Genomic DNA, 21,390 nt, shown 5'->3' with positions numbered 1-21,390 from the left:
ATATCCTGATGTCAGAGAATAGTGTTTGAAATATACATTCATAGTGTATTGCTTTTCACATATCTATTTTTTATGACCGACAATCAACTTAATGCAATAGCATACAAAGAATTCCCATCAATCACATGACCAATGAAAAGGAACTTAAAATAACAATGACTGACATTGATGAATGCTTAAAAAAATATGCTATGTCTATTTTCATGCCCTGCAAGGAGAACATGCCTTTGGCCTGGAAACTTCCAGAGCCAGGCAAGCTTAGGAGAACCAGAAATCCATGCAATCTCACCCACGCAATCTCAGCACCTGGAAGGTAGAGACAGAACTATCATTCATGTAAAGTCATCCTCAGCTACACAGTCACTTTGGGACCAACCTTGGCTTTGCAAGGCCCTAGCTCAAAAGACCAACAACAAGGGGGAAAAAAGAAAAAAAAAAAACAAAGAAACAAACTAATGCAAAGAAGCTTAAAATGAGATATAAAAAGGATGTAAATGACCTTATTTCAGTGTGGTGAAAAACTAGATCCCCTTAAAATGGTAAATGCATAGAAGTTTTACAGTGCAGAGTGGAATATGAATTTTCATCTACAGTCCTAGAGAAGAAATGTCCATTATTTGTCTAAGCAAATGGTTCTGAAAGGATGGTTACTAGACTAACAGCATCAGAGTCAGGGGAAAACTCATTAGAAATGTAAAACCGATGGCTTTCATCATGATCATTAAGTCACAGAAAGTAGGTGTAATGCTCCACAGCCTGACTTCTAAAAAAATTTCCCTCCATCCCTTCACCCTTTTCTTTCTTTTCTTCCCTCAAATTGTCACAGGGTCTCCATTTGCTGAGACTGATCTTGAATTCGTAGATGCAGGGGATCTCGTCTTGGCCTCCTGAGCATCTGGGGTTGCAGCTGTACACAAACAGCTGGCTACTATGCCAGCTGCTTCTTACGCCTGCACAGATTCCAAGGACCACAACTGTCAGCCAGCGTTTCCCAGCCAGTGACCACTTTGTCTCCAAACATTAATATCTGCAGATATTTCCAGTTATCAAAAGGGTGATGGGTAAACAGGGAGACAGGTCAGTTGGTGTACAAGCATGAAAACCTGAGTTTGGCTCTCCAACACCAATGTAAGTAGCTGATTACAGCAATGGGTGCCTGCCGTGAATGTTCTGGCTTATGATGTGTAAGCATGTTTTTTTGCTAAAGTTCCAAGTTGGCGCTTTTAATTCGCCCACACCTGTTAAGTGTCTCGTGTGGAGCGTGGCCTTTGCCAGGTGGAATTAGTTGAATTCTGAGGACTTTGAGGGGTATAAATATTACCATCCAGAGGAAGAAGGCACGGCTGCTTGGAGGAGGACTGCCTGCTGCTGGTTCATCCTGCTGCTACATTTGCTGATTTGCTGGTGACCTGGACTTCTGGATTTCTGGGCGACCGATACTGGTATTGCTCCCAACAGAATCCTACGACCCTACCCAGATCCCACCCAGTGTTGGGGGACTGAAGGGGGGTAGAAGCATTTAATAACCCTAAATAAAGTAGGTTTGTTTAAAAAGAAATCGAGGTCAACACCTACCTGTACTAGTAGTGCTAGGGAAGCAGAGCTAGGAGGAACGTGGAGGCTTGTTGCTCAGCCAGCCTCATTGAATTGACAAGGTCCAGGATCACTGAGACATAGCCTCCAAAGGTGGGGGTGGAGTGCAGTAGGAGAAGGCAGGTTCACCTTTGTGTGCACACACATGCACAGAGGCGGGGAGTGGGGGAGAGGGGAGAAAGAGACAGAGTCAGGGAGAGAAGGAGAGGAGAGGAGAGAATAAGAAAAAAAAGCGATGGAGGGTGCTACCTGACAGGTAAGAACCTCACTAACATCGTAGTCCCCCAAATATGGGATCATACAGGGACACATGCCCACAGTGCCAAAACGGAGAAACCCTTCTCTCATCTGAACCTCCAGTGTCTTCACTTCCCAAGAAACTAAACTTCAGCTATGACTTTGTGGGGTAAGGATGGATCCTCAGTTCTATAACATAACACTGGGATAGAGATGAAAAGGGAGTGTATCACCTCCACTGTAGAGCACTCTTGGCTATCCAGTGTTGACACTGAGACAGAGCAATGTCCTAGAAAACATGTCCAACCCAAGAGCTCTCTCCTGCTATTCCCACCACAACACACCTTCCCATGACCACAATGCTCTGTGCTTAACACAATTCAGGCACCAGAAGTAATGTGGCAAGAAGAGACGGGACAATAAATGTTCTGGCTGGGCTTCTCTGCCCTCATCTCCTACCTTTGTGCATCCATATTTTACTCTCCATTCCTCACCCCTTGCCCTCCTTAGAATAGGACATTTAGCTTATGCAATCAACCGCAGACTCTATTTACTCTTTCAGGGTTGCAATAGGTTGGGAAAGCCATATTGCATCATTTTCTGGGGGTTAAGAAGGGACTGAAAACCTAAGTTAGGCTGTTCGTTAGTATCTCCTTTGCTGTTTTATGTATATTGGGTTTAATATGATAACCTGTCTGATCTGTGTATAATGTATTTAACATATCTACGAAGTAGCCAGCAGAAAAGCAGCTACTTTCTAAAGAGCTGATGAGGAGAAAACACTTGCTGATCACTGAAGGAAAGGCCACATACAGACAGGAATAAGGCACAGGGGTCAGAAAATAGTCTCTCCATCACCAGCAGGAACTGTGCAAGTTTTGCACTATGACTTCTAGGAGGAGCCATTTGGAGCCTTTCGTGCTTGATCAGTGGGCGTCACGCAGATTCCAGAAATGTGAAAGGGCTAAATTGCATGAGTTCAGTACAGGAGCACAGAGGCCTGCTTCAAACAGAGTATAAGAGCAACTTGAGAAACAGGAACTATGGCGGATCTGCCGGCCATTCACTGCTTCCCCAGAGCACAGATAGCACCACTCCTTTGCAGCTGGTTGCCATTTATTCTGTCTTTTTGGTCACCATCCGATTACATCCCCAGGCCCACCCAACACCATCTTGTGTAGGAAGCCGGCTTCACACAGGCACACATTTCCATTGGTTCCAGGCACAGGCCATGGGAACATGCTGCAGGGAGTAACTCATTTTCTGCATAGCTGTGTTACTTTTGTCTGTATGGGAATAGACAGGAAAGCCACGGTCCTTCATAATCTGATCTTGTGAATAGACAACATAGGTGACAAGACCTTGGGCCCTGTACTCAGGCATGGTGCCTCCCATTCGCATCTCTCCAGTTTGGTCCATTAGGGTCCAGGATGCAAGGGCTCCATCAGGCCCCAGGATACAGGAACTTGGGAAGTTCTTTATACAGCGTTCAATGAATCTCTGGCTCTTCTCATTGCCACCAAAAAGCCAGAATTTATTCACCAAGGCAGCGTGGGTAACATCCAAGGATGAAAGTTTAAACATGTCTTGATTGCTATGGAGAGTCCAAGAAAAAAAGCAAAGTCTGTGAGCAGAAGGGTATATGTTTGCCCTATCCCTGTTATTTTGCACAACAGAGCATTGGAAGCAACAAATGCAAGGTCCTAGAATGTAGCTACAGGGGCAGAAAGGCCAGTGTGGTTGTAGGAAGTAAGCAAGACTAATGAAGGTCAGAAGAGTAGACACAGGACTTCACTCATACAATAATAAAAATAGAGGGAATTGTGGTCTGGCTTTTATAGATTATTTTGATCATTTTTAATTTTCCCTTCTCCATTTATTTAATGATTGTGTGTGGTGGAGATGAGTAGGAGGATATGGATACACAGTGCTGGGGATCAGAGAACTTGTGGGAGATGATTCTCTCCTTTCACCGTGTTGGTCCCAGGGACTGAATTCAGTAATTCAGTTGGTCAGCCTTAACCATCGAAGCCTCTTCTCCATAAACCATCTGCTGGCATTACTATAATTCAAACTTTTAAAAAGTTTATTCTTTAACAATTCCATTTATATATATATATATGTGTGTGTGTGTTGGTTTTTAGACACTCTTAATTACTTTCATTCCATTCCCTCCATTTTATTAGACCTCTTCTCAAGTTCCTCTCCTTGCATTTCTTTTGTGTGTGCAGTGTGAACAGCTGAATTTAATTAGAGTTATTTGCATGAGCATGGATGGAGGTCCTCTACTACAGCGTGGGCAGCAAAGACCAGAGTAAAATCCGGGCCACACAATGAGGTTGTAGGAGAAAGGTGTGAGGAATATACAGTAGCTCTTATCAAACTCACATGGCCTTGGGCTTGCCACTACCCGCCAATATATTCTTTGTCTCCGGCAAGGAAGGAAACAGATTCTTGATTGTCTCTGGTGTCACGAAGAGAATGTTTTCTGAGTGCTTGACTTGGAAAGATCGAATGCTTGCAAGATTTTGTATTGCCTCATTCAGGCGGGACTGGGAACCTAGAAGGGGTTGTAAGGAAACATGCGGTGAACCTTTGAGGAGAGAAGTAATGGTTAGATACATTAGATACGCTCAGCAGCCTCTCCAATGGGATAGGAAGTGTGACATCTAAGAGAAAATCTTAATTGTAGGATCATCATACTAAAATCTGTATACCTAAGGAAGCTAATCAAGAAGGAGGACCCTGGTAAGATGCTCAACCTTCATTCAGAAAGACAAATGAAACGGACATCAGAAGAGGGGAAAAACAGGAAACAGGACAGAAGCCTACCACAGAGGCCTCTGAAAGACTCTACCCAGCAGGGTAGCAAAACATATGCTGAGATTCATAGCCACAACTTTGGGCAGAGTTCAGGGAATCTTATGAAAGAAGGGAGAGATAAAAAGACCTGGAAGGGACAGGAGCTCCACAAGGAGAGCAATAGAACGAAAAAATCTGGGCCCAGGGGTTTCTGATACTCCAACCAAGGACCATGCATGGAGATAACTTAGAACTCTTGCACAGAAGTAGCCCATGGCATTTCAGTGCCCAAGGGGATTCCCCAAGAATAGGAACAGGGACCATCTCTGACAAGAACTCATGGGCTAGCTCTTTGATCACCTCTACCTGAGGGGGGGAGGCAGAGGAAGACAAAGAAGCCAGTCCTAATGAGCCCTGATAGACTAGGGTCAGATGGAAGGGGAGGAGGAGGGGCTACAAAGGATACAAAGTGAATAAACTGTAATTAATAAAAAATTTTAAAAATGCCAAGTTGAACAAAAACCATTGTTTTTAGCATATAAAAACATCTGGATTGTGGGTCATGCTGCTGCTGCTGCACTATGAATGGCCAGATGTAGTCCTGGTTGACATAATGTTCCCTGTCTTACAAAAATGAAAACATAAGAGGGAATGAACTAATTGATACTCATTTTTGGGAGTAGACCGGGACTGGAATGAGCTACATAATTATGTAGTTTTAAAATTCAAAGAGGATGAGTTATAAAATATGGTAATCCTCAACTTCTAATTCATGGTCCCAGTCTGGGGGATTATTGAAGCAATGACTGGGAATTAAGCCATAATTTCTTGCATCTGTTCTCTGGAGTGGTCCTCTCCTATACCCCATCTGACCAACGGGAATAAACTTATGCAAGGAGAGGCTTAACAGTGTTATACCTTGGGACTCTCTCTTTTTGATCCTAGTTACCTCAAGACTAGCTTTATTTAAACTAGCCTCAGCTAGCTGGCTAGAGACCCATGCTACCATCATCACAACCGCTGGCACTGACTGACAGCCAGAACCAATATCTAGGCTTGTGGCTGAGTCTATGGTAAAGCAACAAGTCTTGAATCCTCTGATCCATTCCTAATACATGAACCAATGTAGTAGAGACCAGAAATTAACTGCCTGCAAAGCCCAAACTGAACTGTTGATTCACCTCATTACGAGTTTTCTATTTCTGCCAACATTAACCGACCTGCCCCCTGTTCTAGTTTCATATGGTGTTCTAGTTGCACAACAACATAACAAAACTCAACCTGGGTTCATTTGGCTTCTACCTTTGGGTCACAATCCATCACTGAAGGAAGTCAGGGCAGGAACTCAAGGTAGGAACCATAGAAGAACTGCTTGCTGGCTTACTCTCTGCTTCATTCACATGCTCACATTCAACTGGTTTTCTTACACAGTCCGGGACCACTTGTCTAGGGATGGTACAACCCACAGAGGCCCGGGCCCTCCTTCATTAATTAACAATTACAGCAATGCCCTACAGATATGTCCACAAAGCCAAACTGATCTTGGCAATTAACCAAACGAGGCAACTCTTACCAAGTGACTCTAGCTAGTGTCAAGTTGGCAATTAGGGCTAACCAGGACACCCAGTATTACATTAAACTCATCCTGTTCAAAACTTCAGTGTCCTGTGCTTTGGAAATGTCACTGTAAGCGATATTTATATTCATAGACTATGATTTCTGAGAGGCCAATGCATAAGGATCAGATAGAGAGGAGCAGGCTGATGCCAACTTAGGAAATCTGACTCAAAGAGCATGCATATCATCAAGACGGTTGTCATTGGTGACTGAAAGATGCCCTGTGACCCCACGACCAACCAGTGGGATTCCAGAGGTGAAGCCGCACTCCTGCACCCACTTTCCCTTGAGTACTCTGGACACATCCATAAAATATGCTGCACATTTCTGGGACTAGGAATTATTGTGATGGTTGGTCTCAGTTGTCAACTTGACAGAATGTAGAACCATCTAAAAAGCATACCTCTGGAAGAGGATTAACTGAGGGAGGAAGGCCCGTCCTCAAAATGGCTCACACCTTTATGCACAGCCAGATGAAGAGGGGTCTGAGGAAAAAGTAATGTCCCCGTACTGTCTGCTATCTGTCATTGTTGTTACCATCCTCTGCTGACATCAGACTCGGTCTCTTTGGCTTTCCAAAGTAGGCACAGTACCCATGACTCTTCCAGTATGCTTCCAGATTGTTCGCACCAAACTACGATTGCCAAAGTATGCAGCTTTGTGGATTGGATAGCTACCGAATTCTCGGCCTCTCCAGTGTGCAGATAGCCACTATTGGACTACATGGACACTAAGCGAGTAAGTCCTTTTTAATTATGTATAAATATGTGTGTGTGTGTGCACTCTACAGGTTCTGTTCCTTTGAAGAACCCCGTCTAATATTTTCCTTTTGACAAGTAGATATAGGGATTGGCATCTGGCTGATGACATGGAACTTGATGAAGGAGGACGGGGACCTTGTGAGACAAGACACAGAAGGGAGTGAGCCCATTTCCCATTACTCGTACTTTGAATCTGCAAATGCTGTTTCCAGTTGATGACTTCTGAGGAGCCCAGGAATTCCCGACATCCCTGGGGGTCTTTGGAGTAGATTTGGTAAGTATTTGTGTAGTAATCGAGGTCATCTGCCATGTCCTGTTACCACAGAGAAAGGAGAGACCACACACATTGTTCATCACTTATGACGGTGGTGCTAGTTCCATTATACTGTAATATTTTAAATCTTATTTTATAATTTTGTGTGTATTGGTGCTTTGCTTGCATGAGTGTCTGTACTTCATGCATACTTGGTCTCAGGGAGGCTAGAAATGGTCATTGGATCTTCTAGAACTGGAGTTGCAGAAATGAACCATCATGTCAGTGCTGGGAATTAAACCAGCCAGTGCTCTTAATGCTGCTCTATATACTATAATGATTTTAAGTAACGAAAGAGTGATAGGTTTATTGGTACAATCTTATTATTTCTGAATCATTTACACTGTGAGGTTCAAATATTCAAATTAGGTTAGAACATTCCAAAATAATACTATCTGCTACAAATATATTACATTAATATTTCTAATCAAGAACACAGACATTTAGACCATGCTTTTTGCTGCAAGATTGAAAGAAAGCATCTGTTGTGAGACTAAATTTTAGTGTAAGTCAGAACATACAAACCTAAGCATTCTAGCACTGAATTTGATACAGATAATCTAAGTTAAAATTTCTTTATCTGTAATAAAAGATGATTGCAAATAATAAATAGTTTCTTTATTAGTTTGTTATAGTTAATCAAATGATAGCTGGGGAAAAATACATATTTAGAAAGATATCTTTTCGTTTTTAAATAATAGATGAAATTATCTTTTTACAAGGTGGAAGAGGAAAATATTACACATAGGGCAGAATATTTACAGGAATAATTGAAAAGTAAAGAGACAAAAGTGAATTTATGAGTCAGCAATGACATGATGCATTTTGTTGCAAAAGATTTAACTAATTTTACTTCAGTACTACTTTTACCATTAATACAAATTTCTTTTATTTTCAGTGTAGTTGCTTATGGGTGCTCTGCTTCATACTAAAGCCATAATCCATGCTTATAGTTTATAATCTACTTATTTGTATTTCATGCCCTTTTAAACTTTTGCTGTTTTGAAATTATAGAAAAAACTGCGTGTGGATTGTATGCACATCTTGAAGTATAAACAAGCATTGCTTAACAGCGGCAATATGTTCTCAGAAGGGAAGATAGCAGATGTGTTTTTTGGATAAGCATCAAAGATTGTAATCACACAAACAAAAATGGTTACAATGTACTAAGAAATTTACTCTGTGTGTGTAGCTACATGTGAAGGCCAAAAGAGAATCTTGTATGTGCTTCCTTAAGAGCTACCCCTGTTTTTTTTCCTAAAGCAAGGTCTATCGTTGCCTTGGAAAACACCCAGCAAGGTAGCTTGGCTGACTGATGAGCCCCATAGTCCCACCTGCCTCGTCTTCCCAGCAGTAGGATTACAAGCACACATCAGCATACCTGGCCTTTTCACATGAGTTCTGGGGCCCAAACTCTGGCCCTCGTGGGTTCGTAGGCCATGTATTTTGATGGGACTATTGGTACACATTTGGTCCACCATAAACTGAAATGCCATTGTGGAACATATTGCTATGTATGTACATACATTGTGACATGTATCATCCTAGCTAATTAAAATAAATGGTTGTGAAACTTTCGGTATAAACACTTTACATCTTTCTCACCATTTTCAGAATAAAATGTAATTAGCCACAATGCTGTACAATAGATCTCTTTAACTGTAATTTTGTAGCTTTTCACAATTATTACCCCCAATTTCCCAGAGCCCTTGTAGGCTCTAGAAACTACCATTATACTCATACTCTTGCCTTCTAAGGGATCGACTCTCTATTTTGAGATAATTACAACATTTCTCCCTTCCCTTTCCTCTCTCCAAATATTCTCATATACTTCTCTTTCAAATTCATGGCCTCTTTTTAAAAATTGTTACTATATCTACTATATCTATGTGTATCTATATACATAAATATTCCTAAATATAACCTGGGTTAAACTTCGTTAGATCCTTCATAAATGACCAGAAAAGTGTACTTGTTCCACACCTGTCTTCTTACCTGTTCCTGAGGGCGGACAACCACTGTGTTAAAATCAGGCCACTTGTCGACTAAGGCTTTTAGGTTGAATGGGTTTCCATGGATCATGTGATAGAGGGTCCCGTAAACCTGCAAGGAGGTGAGATGGTTAGTTTATTGAGAGGGATGGAAAAGAACCTTTTGTGGTCAGGACAGAGATCATTCCTATGAAACTGTAACAGTTGGTGATGACAAAGAGCTAAGGAAAAATCTAGACCAAACAATGCACTACTTGTTTTAAACCTCAGTTGATGAAAATTTTGTCTTCAAATATGAATCATAACATATACAGTAAAATATTCAGACAAATAAAATGAATGATTTTGGGGAACAACTTTCTTTACGAGTATTCCAAACTTCCCTTAGTACGTGACTGAAGAATTAAGCACTACCTTATAAAATCTGAGAAGCTGAGAAAGCCACCTCATCTTGCTCCACAGGATCAATGAAAGCACTGAGAAGCGCCAAGAATTTTCTCAAAATGTCTGACATTCACTTTTAACATAAGGAATGGAGAATTTATAGTTTAAAATTCTGTATCACAAAGTATGTTTTTTAAAAAAGGTTTTAGCCTTCAGAATTTCTAAAAATAGTTGTTTAACATAAAAATAACTTTTAAGCTAGTTGGCCATAGAGTGTTGAATGATGTAATTTCCAAGAAAAATTAGCTTTCTCTCTGAGAGGTTTTTTTGACTCCTGCTGATTACCAAGTACATAGAAGGTGTTGGCTCATATAGTGGGCTTTACTAAAATGGAGTTTTGGTTTTAATTTGATTTGAAGCAGATTTATTTGGGTGGTAAATAACAGTATTGGTGCCCTCATTAGTCTATTCTTAATAAATGAAAATAAAACAATTTATAAGTAAAAGAATGCTAATATTTTTCTTTTTTCATAAAAAGACAGTAGCCAATCTACTAGAGAAAAAGATTAAATGCATTCATCTTATCTTAAATAAATGCATTTTGTAGGAAATGTCTTATAGAGTAGCATGAATCTAGAAATATTTTTCCTCTAAGGCACTTACACCCATGTACACAAAAACATATGTTCACACATAAATATGGACACCACTACACACAGAAATATACGTAATGAAATACATATGAACTATTTTACACACAAACACAAGCATATATGTTGTAACAAATATAAAATGAATGTTGGGCTATATATTGTTTATGATTATTATGGTGGTATTACCTAACCTGCTATCAATCAAATAAAACACAGACACCTGTTAGATTTTATAATTGCCTTATTACCTTGGGCTTGGCAGATAGTTCTACCTACGCTGTCTCAATAATCTAAACATCCACCTCCCAGCCCCATCCAGTGCCATCCACCTTAATCATCCTCATCTGGGCTACCTTCCACCCACAATCCCAAGACACTTGCTTGTATTCTTCATCTGGGCCTTTTCACACCAATACTGGAGTCCTATCTCCCCACCCACATAGTTTTTTCTCCAGGCTAACCAATTGCATGGAGTCCTCCTTCTTCCTCTCTTCCTGTCCATGTGTTTTCTGTGATTCTCCTGTCCTCAAAAGTCTGGAAACCTTAGCCATGCCTACCCCATTCTTCCCTGCCCAGGTATAGGCCGTTTAATTTGCCAATCAGGATTATACAACAAAGATAAGTGTACCCAGGTAGTAACCAAATCTTCAGGGCCATTAACATGCATCAGACCAACCTCCAGCACATACACATGCAAATAAACATACAGTCATATACACATACACAGAAACCCATTCATATAATATGCACAAACATACATGTACACATGCACATAAAGAGAAAAAACATACACAAACACCTGCATACATACATCAGCTACACACAAAGTCATGCAAACACCAGAACACATACATATGCATACATACACACATACATATGTATATACACATATATGGCACACACAGTTATACCCAAGCTTCACTGGAGTGGACTCGCCTCATTTGGTAAAAAAAATAATAATAAAATTAAAAATCAGGTATTTAAATCCACCGTTACAGAAACTCTTACACAGCACAGATGTGTGTGTTTCTGAGGTGTGTATACCTACACCCTACAGTCTTTAATCAGTTGTGATGGGTTTGGGGGTACAGCAGGAGTCAACCTCGAGACAGTCTGATGTGCACTAAGTTCAAAGCAACAGACCCATGGCCACCTTCAAACACACGAGGTGGTTTACCTTTCACATGGCCAGCATTCTTCTGAAATGAACTAGTTAGACATAAACACACTCCCTCAGTCACCTGGAGGAAAACTCCAGAAAGTCTTAAAGGCTGCTGGGGAGGGGCTCTTGAGAAGAAGCAACAGGAAAACTTCTTCAGGGAGCAGGGGGTGAAATCCACGCAAGCACAGGACTATGCTGTAACCTGCTATTGGTGAGGTGTGGGGGATAGCTGCCCTGTAATCCTTACAGTGTATTTCCTTTGTTGGTGGGACATGTCTGTGTCGCAGCACATCCATGGAGGTCAGGTGATAACTCTGAGGAGCTACTTCCTTCCTGCCACTGAGTGGGTCTGAGATCAAACTCAAGTCGTCAGGCTTCCGGGCCACCTGTCTCCTGAGCAGTCTTGCCTATCATAATATTTTAAATCACTTATTTGTACCTCCATATTCATTTTTATGGAGTTAGGCTCTCACTAGGTATCCCTGGCTTGACTGGAACTCGCCATGCCAGGCTGGCCTCGAACTCACAGAGAATCACCTGTTTCTTGACTCCAAAGTACCGAGGTTAAAGGTATGTACTATTACACCCGAGCATGTCTCCATATTCTTAACCAGATATGGCAAATACGTTGAAAAGATATGGTGTAAATTAAATGGAAAATATCGAATATGGATTGGCTCAAAATAGTAACACATGGGGGGGCTGAGGAGATGGCTCAGTGGATAGAGCACTCACCACACAAGGGTGAGGACTAGAGTTCAGAGCTCAACCCCTGTGTAACACAGAAGCCTAGAAGTTCTGACAGCCTGCTTGTAATCCTGGCACAGACAGGAAAATTTCCTGGGCAACCTGACTAACCTGAACTGGTGAGCTCCAGGTACAGCAAGAGATGTTTTCTCTCATTTGTAGTCCCTAAATTTTACATCTATTTGTAAAAGCATTTACTGACGTATAACACAAAAGTGAAAAACAACTTTCTAAAGAAATGAGGGACGTGGATGAGGTAGGAGGGTCAGAAAGAGAGGTAGTAGATACGGAAAAGAGGTACTGAGCGTGCAGCACATACTTTTAGGAAAGTATTTAGATAAGAAAATAAAATGTAAGCACTTTTGAATTTTTTCATTGCTTTTTTTCTGACATCAAAATATTTTGTGACTTCTAAAATTATATATGTATATATACATTATATATATGTTTGTGTGTATGTATGTATATATATGTGTGGTGGAGAATGATTAAGGAAGGCACTGGACATCAACCTTTGGACTCTTCATGATGCACGTGTTCTATCCATACGAGTACACACCACACACACAGCAATCACTCCACACATACATGCGCACACACACATGCACACAGAGTGAAGCATAAATGTAAAGCTCTTTTTCACATTTGTTTTCTCCTTGCTACCCTTAGCACTTTCTAAAATCACCTTTATGGATTCGGGAAGGTACTTCCTCAAGGATTTCTCCAGCATCTGTAGCATCTGTGCACCCTTCAGTGAGACAATCATGAGGACACTTTAGCCTAGAAAAAATAATAAATGGATGTTCATTAATGACAGAAACAAAAGTGGCCAGTTCTGTATCCTCACCAGCCCCAGGAAAACACAGGACTTGCAGGAAGACTGGGAATCTCTCTGGCTTCTCAGTTTCACTTTTCACCCTTGAATTCACCTTACATAAACAAGTACATTTTATTCTTTGGAGTTTCCACTGGATCAGTGTCTCTCCTGGCATCTCCAGTAACTCGGGAACTTGCCCAGCCTCTTTGCCTTGATTTCGTAAAAGGTAGATGAGATGATAGCCTCCTCCAGCTCATAGAATGTTTGCGGGGCTGAAATGATTAACTAACATACTCTGTGTTCTGCAGAGTGTTAGTCATATAAACAATGCCCAACTGTGTTATTTTATTGCTAGCTATTTTATTGCTCCTCCTCCTCTTTCTTCTCCTCGTGTGAGTTAAAATTGAATGATACTTTAATGCAACTGTTCTAATGTAAGATACTTTGATATGTTTTACATATAAACAAGAAACCTTTATACTAAGTCACATTCCAGCTGCTGTTCTCATTCTGTCCTTGTCTTGTAGTTTTCTTGTATAGGTCTCTCCCTAAGCCTCACTCTTGAGTCTATGGTATGCATTAGAAAATAGTATGTAAAGACTTGCAAAATCTCTCGTTGAGATAGGATGTTTGCTGATGATTTAAGTTTGATCCCCAGGATACACATAGTAGAAGGCAAGAGAACCAATTACCACAAGCAGGTTCTCCTTTTACTTCAGGTAGATATTGGGGTATAAGAAACCTCCACAATCCATCCATCAATTAAATATTAAAAATTACCAGATAACAAAAAAATACCGTTTTAAAAATTGACTCTCCACATCATTTTGGTCCCATCTAAACCTCCTATAGCAGCATAACTATGTAAAAAGGGAAGGAAGTTTATGTTGCCATGTTCTATTATAAAATAGTGATATTTAGAACAGAGAAAAATAGTGTCTGAGCAAGAACAAGAAGAAAGAGTCCTGGAAGGGATTAGCATTGAAACTGGCCATGCATGAGCTATCAGGCGCCAGGCCAGAGCAAGGCAAAACTGTATGTTTCTTAAAAATAGAGAAAGATTTTCCGCATATGGACAATAGGATCTAGATTTATCTTCCCAACTGAAATAGTCACAGTTTTAATATTGTCCTAGTCTGATTTTGGTCATCGTGCTAAAACATTTCAACCAAAAGCAACTTAAGCAATGAAAGGGTTTGTTTCGGCTTACAGGGTATAGTCAATAACTGAGGAAAGTCAGGAAAGAACCTCAACCAGGAGCTTGAAGCAGAAACCACGATGAAATACTGCTGGCTTGCTAACAGGCTCATGCTTTCTTATCCATCCCAGGACCAATGCCCAGGGAATGGGTGAGGCCCACAGAAGGGTGCCCTCCTTTATCAGCTAACAATAAAGATAACTCATAGACATACTCCCAGGCCAATCTGATCTAGGCAATTTTCCCCTTAGATGACTCTAGGGTGTGCTGAAGGTTGACATGCAAGTTGCCAAGTGACAGCAGGGTTATGGTGTTGGAGAAAGGAAAATAACAAGAGGCTAGAAGAATGTTTCATTGGCAAAGTGCCTTGCCTAGCATGTAACAGGCCCTGGACTTCATTCCCACATTCAATTGCATTGGCTTGATTTTTAAGGAAATTTCCAGTTTGATTTACTGGGTGATAGAAACGGGGGAGAGCAAAGATTCTTACAGCTTTGGGTTTAAGGAGGCCAAAGTGGCATGTGAGAGAGAGAGAGAGAGAGAGAGAGAGAGAGAGAGAGAGAGAGAGAGAAGAAAAAGAGAACACTAGCTAAAACATTAAATAAAAACCAAACCTAGAATGAAAGATATTTTTAAAAGACCAAGATAGAAATCATGGAAATGCAAACAATGCAATAATGCAAAAGACACATAGCATGTGATTACTAACAGATAAAATAGTGACAGAGACAGATTAATGAAGTCAAAGGCAGACTGTTGAAAGTATCCATAGTGGAGCACATGGGGGAACCACAAAATTCATTCTTGTTAAGGTAGGGAGTGGAGAAATGGCCCAGTGGCTAAGTTGCTCTTCCAGAGAGCCCAAATTCAGTTTCCAGCACTCACATTAATGGCCTGTAACTTGAGCTCCAAGGGATCTGACCCTTTAGCCTCCAGGGGGGCCCACACACATGTGGCACACGCACAAACACATTTAAATTTTTTAAAAAAAAGTTATTTATTTTCAAATTGATCAAATCAATCATGGAACACCCCAGGTTCCACTTGTGAAAAGGATGATGAAATTCACATAAGTGTAAGCCTTACTATTAATAGAAAGCTAAAGTTATTAAGACAGAGTGCTTTGGCAAAGAATAAACAAATAGATCAATGGAGTGAAATCAAAAGTCCAGAACAGGCTGGATAGTTGTGAACTGAAGTTCTAAGAAATAAGCAGTGCCAACATTAAATACTCTACAAGGCAGGATGACTAATCAGAATTCTACGGCTGTGGAGAATCTAGCTACTGTAGATTCAGAGTAGAAATTTTCACTAGCTGTCTTCAGAACCCTTAGAGCCATACATGTCTCACCTCTGTGCCTGATCCAAGACTCTTTTGATGCTTTCACTGTCAGGAAAACCTTTGGGAATGCATTAACTTAGGAGTTTGTAACATCCACTAACCCAAAAACTAAGATTGTATCAGGTAGAATTTGAGACCTATAACAGAGATGCCCCCACTTTGCTGTGATCACCTATATGATGTTTCCACCCATATACTTGAAAATTGCCTTGATTTATAACTTTTTTTTCCCTATAACTAGACAACTTCATGAAACCATTTCTGTCACAACATGCTATTTGAGGTACCCTGAATCCATGTTCCCAGGTCACCGACACATATTTGGTCCAAAATAAATTCTCTTTTACTTCCTTTGAGTTGACAACTGTGCTTTGCATGGTCATTGTGATCACTTGTCTATTAAGACATCTAAGCAATTTGGTGGAGGTTCATTCAACACTAGACTTTCCAATAGTTGCTGCTGACACCCAGAAGCAGTCACAGGACTACTGTTAGGCTCAGGAAGCAATAAATTTTCCACTGTGGGTGGTAGGAGAAAGACTGTATCTATTGGGCCTTTTATTTGTTTCTGCCCACCTGTATCATTTATCTAAACAAAGCTTCCTTTTCTGTAATTTACTTATCTTAGATTCTTTTCCTGCTGCTATCATAAATTATCCCAACAAAAATTAGCTTAACGAACAAAGGATTTGTTTTGGCTCACTGTTCAAGGTACAGTTCCCCGTGGTGGGGAGGTCACAGCAGTGAGAACTTGAAGCAGTTGATCTCATTGTATCCACACTTAAGAAGCAGAGAAGGATAAATCAATGCTCAGGCTCTTTCTTCCCACACTAACTAACATAATATCAAGATAATCCCCACAGGCATATTCCAAGGCTTAATACAATCATCTCCCACATGATTGTATTTTCTGCCAAGTGGCAACACCAATAATCACATTTAAGAATTTGAGAAAACATGTTTTAAAGGAAAAGTCACATCAGACAGGCCATTATATGGCCATAATGGAGTCAGATCAAGAACAGAGCAATAAACCCACAAGTTCAAGCACAGACCAAAATAAATATTATCTGTAAAAGTAGCCATTAGTCCTGTCCTAGGAAACATGTCTAGCTCAGATGTAGCTGTTCCTTCTACGCTCTCGTGCTTCATGAAGAAAAGTATTAGATAGAAACACCCTAAACTCTGGCAGGGCGCAAGCTGAAGGCATAGCAGTCACCTTGATTGCTTCCCCCAAGCTCTCACCTCAAGTCCCAGACACACACACTTGCTGATAGATGCCATATTTCACCATGGCTTGTTGTTTCTCTTGTAGGGACAGAAAAGAACCCAGTTTCAACACATTTCAGTTATGTTCCAGGTAGTCAAATGCTAGAAGTTTCCAAGAGACCTAACCACTAAAGAATCAGGCCAGGCTGTTCACTTTGACTTCCAAAATCTCAGGGTTGCTTCATTTTATGTGCTTCCTCAGCACCTCGGATTCTATCAGCAGTTACATGAGAGTAAGATGGCGAGTACAGATATATGTTAACTCTTTTGTACGTCAGATTGCCGAGTTTTGTGAATGATGTAATTTAGAACCAATTTTAAAAATGTTTAGAAGCTAACAACCAAGCATGGTGCCCAATAAACAGGAGAGATTCAAAGCTACATATAGGGAGATTTTCCAGGAAGCCAGTCACTGCGGCCAATAGCACTGGGAAACTTGTAAGTGAACTCTGGAGTCGCTGACCCTGCCATGCCAGGAATAAAAATTAATCTGATGAAAGCAACTGAAAAGAACAGAGCAGGTTTAAACAGAATTTTATAAAGCCATGCAAGAGCATGGCACATGCTAAATAAAATTGCAACATTTGCTTGCTATCTAATTAATAAGTAATATCACTGTGGGGTGAATTCTTGCTTCATTTCTGACTTTTAGCTTAATAACCCTTTTACCAGCAGTGTGCAGGAAAAACCCTACCCACCCTGTAATACAGCTGGAAGGTCTGAGCACAGTGGCACAGGACCTCCATCCAGTAGATTCTGTGTTCACTCACTTCCAAAAATCATGCAAACATTTCCTCGCTGCACAGAAGAAACATCTAAAGATTTTTCGTTGTATTTGGCAAACAACATTTTACAGAATACACGCATACTATTTTTTTTTTCTTCAAGTGGGATTACTGTTTTCCCTTAGGTGTTTTTGGAACATATTCCAGGAGTCACACAGTATGATCAATTTTTACATCATTTGCTTGAGAGAAGGAAAATGTTAAAAGGCATCAATGACCTTTCAAAAACATGTTGCTTTGCCTATTTAAGTTACCCCACATGATCTTATAAGACACACACACACAATGTATAGATGTATGTTCAATTTGCGGGTGGTGTGTGGAGTGAAGCAGTTAACATAGTCCATTGTGTCAATAGGTATTGGGAATTTCATTTGTTTGTATGCTTGGCTAGCATAGCTGACACCGTGGCCGTGGCCGGGAGAGATGGCTCAGCAGGCAGAGGTGCTTACTGCACAAGCTTGGTGACCTGAGTTTGATCTCCAAAGCCCACAGAAAAGTGGAAGGAGAGAATCAACTCTATAGAATTGTCCACCTATCCTTCACAGGTGGGCTGTAGCATCCATGCTCCTAAAAAAAAAAAGTAGGTAGATGATGATGATGAAGAAAGAAAGATGATAGATGATAGATAGATAGATAGATAGATAGATAGATAGATAGATAGATAGATAGATAGATAGATAGGCAGATAGACAGATAGAAAGATATTTTTAAAGAACAGCTAAAATTTACTCATGGCCGATGGATTACACACAACCATTTTATGATCTAGAGTTATTGTGTTCTTTATCTGGCCTCCAGACTTGCTCTTCCTAAAGATCCTCACCTGGAAAGCTGCTCCAACAATCTTCATGGACATAAACTTCTGGGAGGTGAAAGTCTCTTCCAGTACAGCAGGCTCAGCGGGAAACTGAAGAATGAATGAGCTTTGGTGTCTCTATTTCAAAAATTAACTGAACTGAGGCAGGAAATGTGGACCTTGCTCTAAGCACGTTGACAAAAATTTCTGGTTGAGAGCTCTAGTGAAATCAAAACATTTCCTCCTTCACTGGTCTCATGATATAGGAGTTGGCTTTGCAAGATGAGGCTGACATTTGCCCTCTGAACATCACCTTGCTCTTTGCCCACTTACTTATGAAAACCAAAGATATAGTAAGCCAGAAGCATGGAAAGGGGCAGATAAGTAGGAAATACCTTCTTCCTCCCCATTCTTAATACCAAATCTCTGCAAGAGCAACAAAGAAAGAGGTCTGATTCACAGAGATCAATATCATATCTATTTTTCTATGTACTGCAGAAAGGAAAATTACTTGCCCACAGTGTTAGAATTCCTTTTTCCTGTACTCTGCTGAAGGTTTGGTTATGAGTCTCAGTATCTGCTTTGATACACTGCTAGGACTTTCAGAGGCCTTCAGTGGTAGGCTCCTGTCCTGTTACTTGTTTTCTCTTACATCCAATGTCCATCCCGTTTGCCTAAATGAGGTTGATCATATTGCCCAGGGTCCTCTTTCTTGTTTAGCTTCGTTAGATGTACAGATTTCAGTATCTGTATCTTATCTTATAGGTCTAGTACCCACTTATAACTGAGTATAAACCGTGTGTAGCTTTCTCCTTCTGGGATACCTCACTCAGAATGATCTTTTCTAGATCCCACCTTTTGCCTGCAAATTTCATGATTTCCTTGTTTCTAATTGCTGAGTAGTATTCCATTGTGTAAAAGTACCACAATTTCTGTATCTCTTCCTCCGTTGATGGACACCTGTGTTTCCAGGTTCTGGCTATGATGAATAAAGCTGCTGCAAACATGGTTGAGCAAATGTCCTTGTTGAAGGGGGAGTTAGTATGACCTGGAGAGGACAGGAGTTCCACAAGGACCAAATATATCTGGGCACAGGGGTCTTTTATGAGACTGTATCTCCAACCAAGGACCATGTATGGATATAACCTAGAACCCCTGCTCGGATGTAGTCAATGGTAGCTCAGTATCCAAGTGGGTACCCTAGTAAGGGGAAAAGGGACTATTTCTGACATGAACTCGATGGCTAGCTCTTTGACCTCCCACACACACCGGAAGGAGGAGCAGCCCTGCTAGGCCACAGAGGAGGACTTTGCAGCTGAAGATACCTGATAAGCTAGGGTCAGATGAAAGGGGAGGAGGTCCTCCCCTATCAGTGGACTTGGAAAGGGGTAGGGAGACAATGAGGGAGGGAGGGTGAAATTGGAACAGAATGAGGGAGCAGGATACAGCTGGGATACAAAGTTAATAAACTGGAACTAATATTAAAAAAAAATAAAAATTTAATTAAAAAAAAAGAATTCCTTTTTCTTAGTGAAAACCGTGGTTCCTCTCTGCCCATTTCGAGGCTACAGTTAAACTTTCAATGATTTGGTGTGGGGACTTCTCACTTTAAATCCTGTTTACATCCATTTATTTTACACAGCGGGGGGGGGGGGGGGCGGGGGGCAGGGTCCAGCAGCATGTGTGGAGGAGAGAGGATAGGTTGCGGAAATCGGTTCTCTCCCTGCATTGCGGGTCCTGGGAATCCAACTCAGGTAGTCAGCCTCACTAGCAAGAATCTTTACTCTGGGCCAACCAATTAGCTCTTAATCTCACTTTTATGGAGACAAAAACTGAAAGCCATTGTGGTAAAGTTAGAAAAGTGTTCAGTCCAGAGATCCTTTATTCTTTTTAAAAATTCCACGAAGAGGCTGCGTTATGATATTCCCATGTATAAGATCCATTTTGACTTTCCACAATAGTAAATAAATGCTATATTTGCCTTCTTGATTATCCTTATCTCCTCCCCATTTCCCCCTTTTCCTCCTCTAAATCTATAATACCTCCCCATTTTACACTCATATCTAGTGTCCACATATGACAGAAAATATTTATCTTTATGTGACTGTCTGTTGCACTGATGATCTCTACCAAGTTCTGTACATTGTCCTGTATGCAATGTAATTTCATTCTTTATCACTAAATAATGCTCTGTTGTATGTGTATATAACACATTCCCTTCATCCATTCATCCATCGATTCATACCTACCCTGATTCATGCCTTGGCTGTTATGAATAATGTACTGGCAAAAAAACGTATGTGGGCATCTTTGTGGTAAGCTTTGATTCTTTGGATGTGTTTCTAGAAGTAGACAGATGGAAGTTGTTTTTAATTTCCTTCAGAAACGTCCATATTGAGTTCTACAGTGGCTGAACCAGTCTTCGTCACCACCAGCAGTGTGTAAGGGTTCCTTGCACACTTCACTGTTGCCGGAAGTTTCTGTTGGAGTTTTTGAGGATAGACATTTTGACTGGAGTGAGACGGAATATTGATGTAATTTTGATTTACATTTTCCTGGTGGTAAAGGCTTTTCTTTCTCAACTGCCAGCACATTAGCACTTTCTCCACCTCTCTAAGACCAAATAAGGTCCTTGAGAAGTCAAATTCAGTCCGGACTCCACTACCTGAAATTAAGGAAACTAATAGTTTCTAGGTCCTTGTTATCAATACTGTTTATCCAGTCAGGGATTTCACTAAGGAAAGACGATATGCTCAAACTAGAAGACCAGAGAAAGCGGTAGGTAGCTGTTGCTTACACAGAGGGTCAACGAGCTTGTGTGTTCCTTCAGTCAATGGACTGGCATGGTCCAAGTTGGCACATATTTTTCTTTGTCTTCTTTTGAAATCCTGAGTCTTCTTGGCCCGTTAATTCCCATTCG

At 40.8% G+C, this 21,390-nt stretch overlaps 1 protein-coding gene across 8 annotated transcripts; it reads right to left on the bottom strand.

Moving 5' to 3' along the window:
• Positions 1-2,928: 2,928 nt before the first annotated feature.
• LOC110565447 (glycine N-acyltransferase) lies at positions 2,929-18,708 on the bottom strand. Of its 8 annotated transcripts, none has more exons than XM_021663128.2 (6): positions 18,498-18,708; positions 12,946-13,040; positions 9,319-9,426; positions 7,197-7,323; positions 4,219-4,390; positions 2,929-3,424 (listed from the first exon to the last, which is right to left on the bottom strand). In XM_021663128.2, exons 2-6 carry the CDS (start codon positions 13,024-13,026, stop codon positions 3,022-3,024), a joined length of 891 nt encoding a protein of 296 aa, XP_021518803.1. In that variant the 5' UTR covers positions 13,027-13,040; positions 18,498-18,708; the 3' UTR covers positions 2,929-3,021. The 8 variants fall into 8 exon arrangements, with proteins under 8 accessions (XP_021518803.1, XP_060243002.1, XP_021518804.1 ...); XM_060387019.1 differs by lacking the exon at positions 18,498-18,708 and adding an exon at positions 16,863-16,979; XM_021663129.2 differs by lacking the exon at positions 18,498-18,708 and adding an exon at positions 13,190-13,391.
• Positions 18,709-21,390: the final 2,682 nt, after the last annotated feature.

Source organism: Meriones unguiculatus, chromosome 1 (assembly GCF_030254825.1).
Source record: "Meriones unguiculatus strain TT.TT164.6M chromosome 1, Bangor_MerUng_6.1, whole genome shotgun sequence".
Classification (NCBI taxonomy): Eukaryota; Metazoa; Chordata; class Mammalia; order Rodentia; family Muridae; genus Meriones; species Meriones unguiculatus.
The sequence above is the reverse complement of the archived record's forward strand: the minus strand, read 5'-3'. Positions and strand labels throughout refer to the sequence as shown.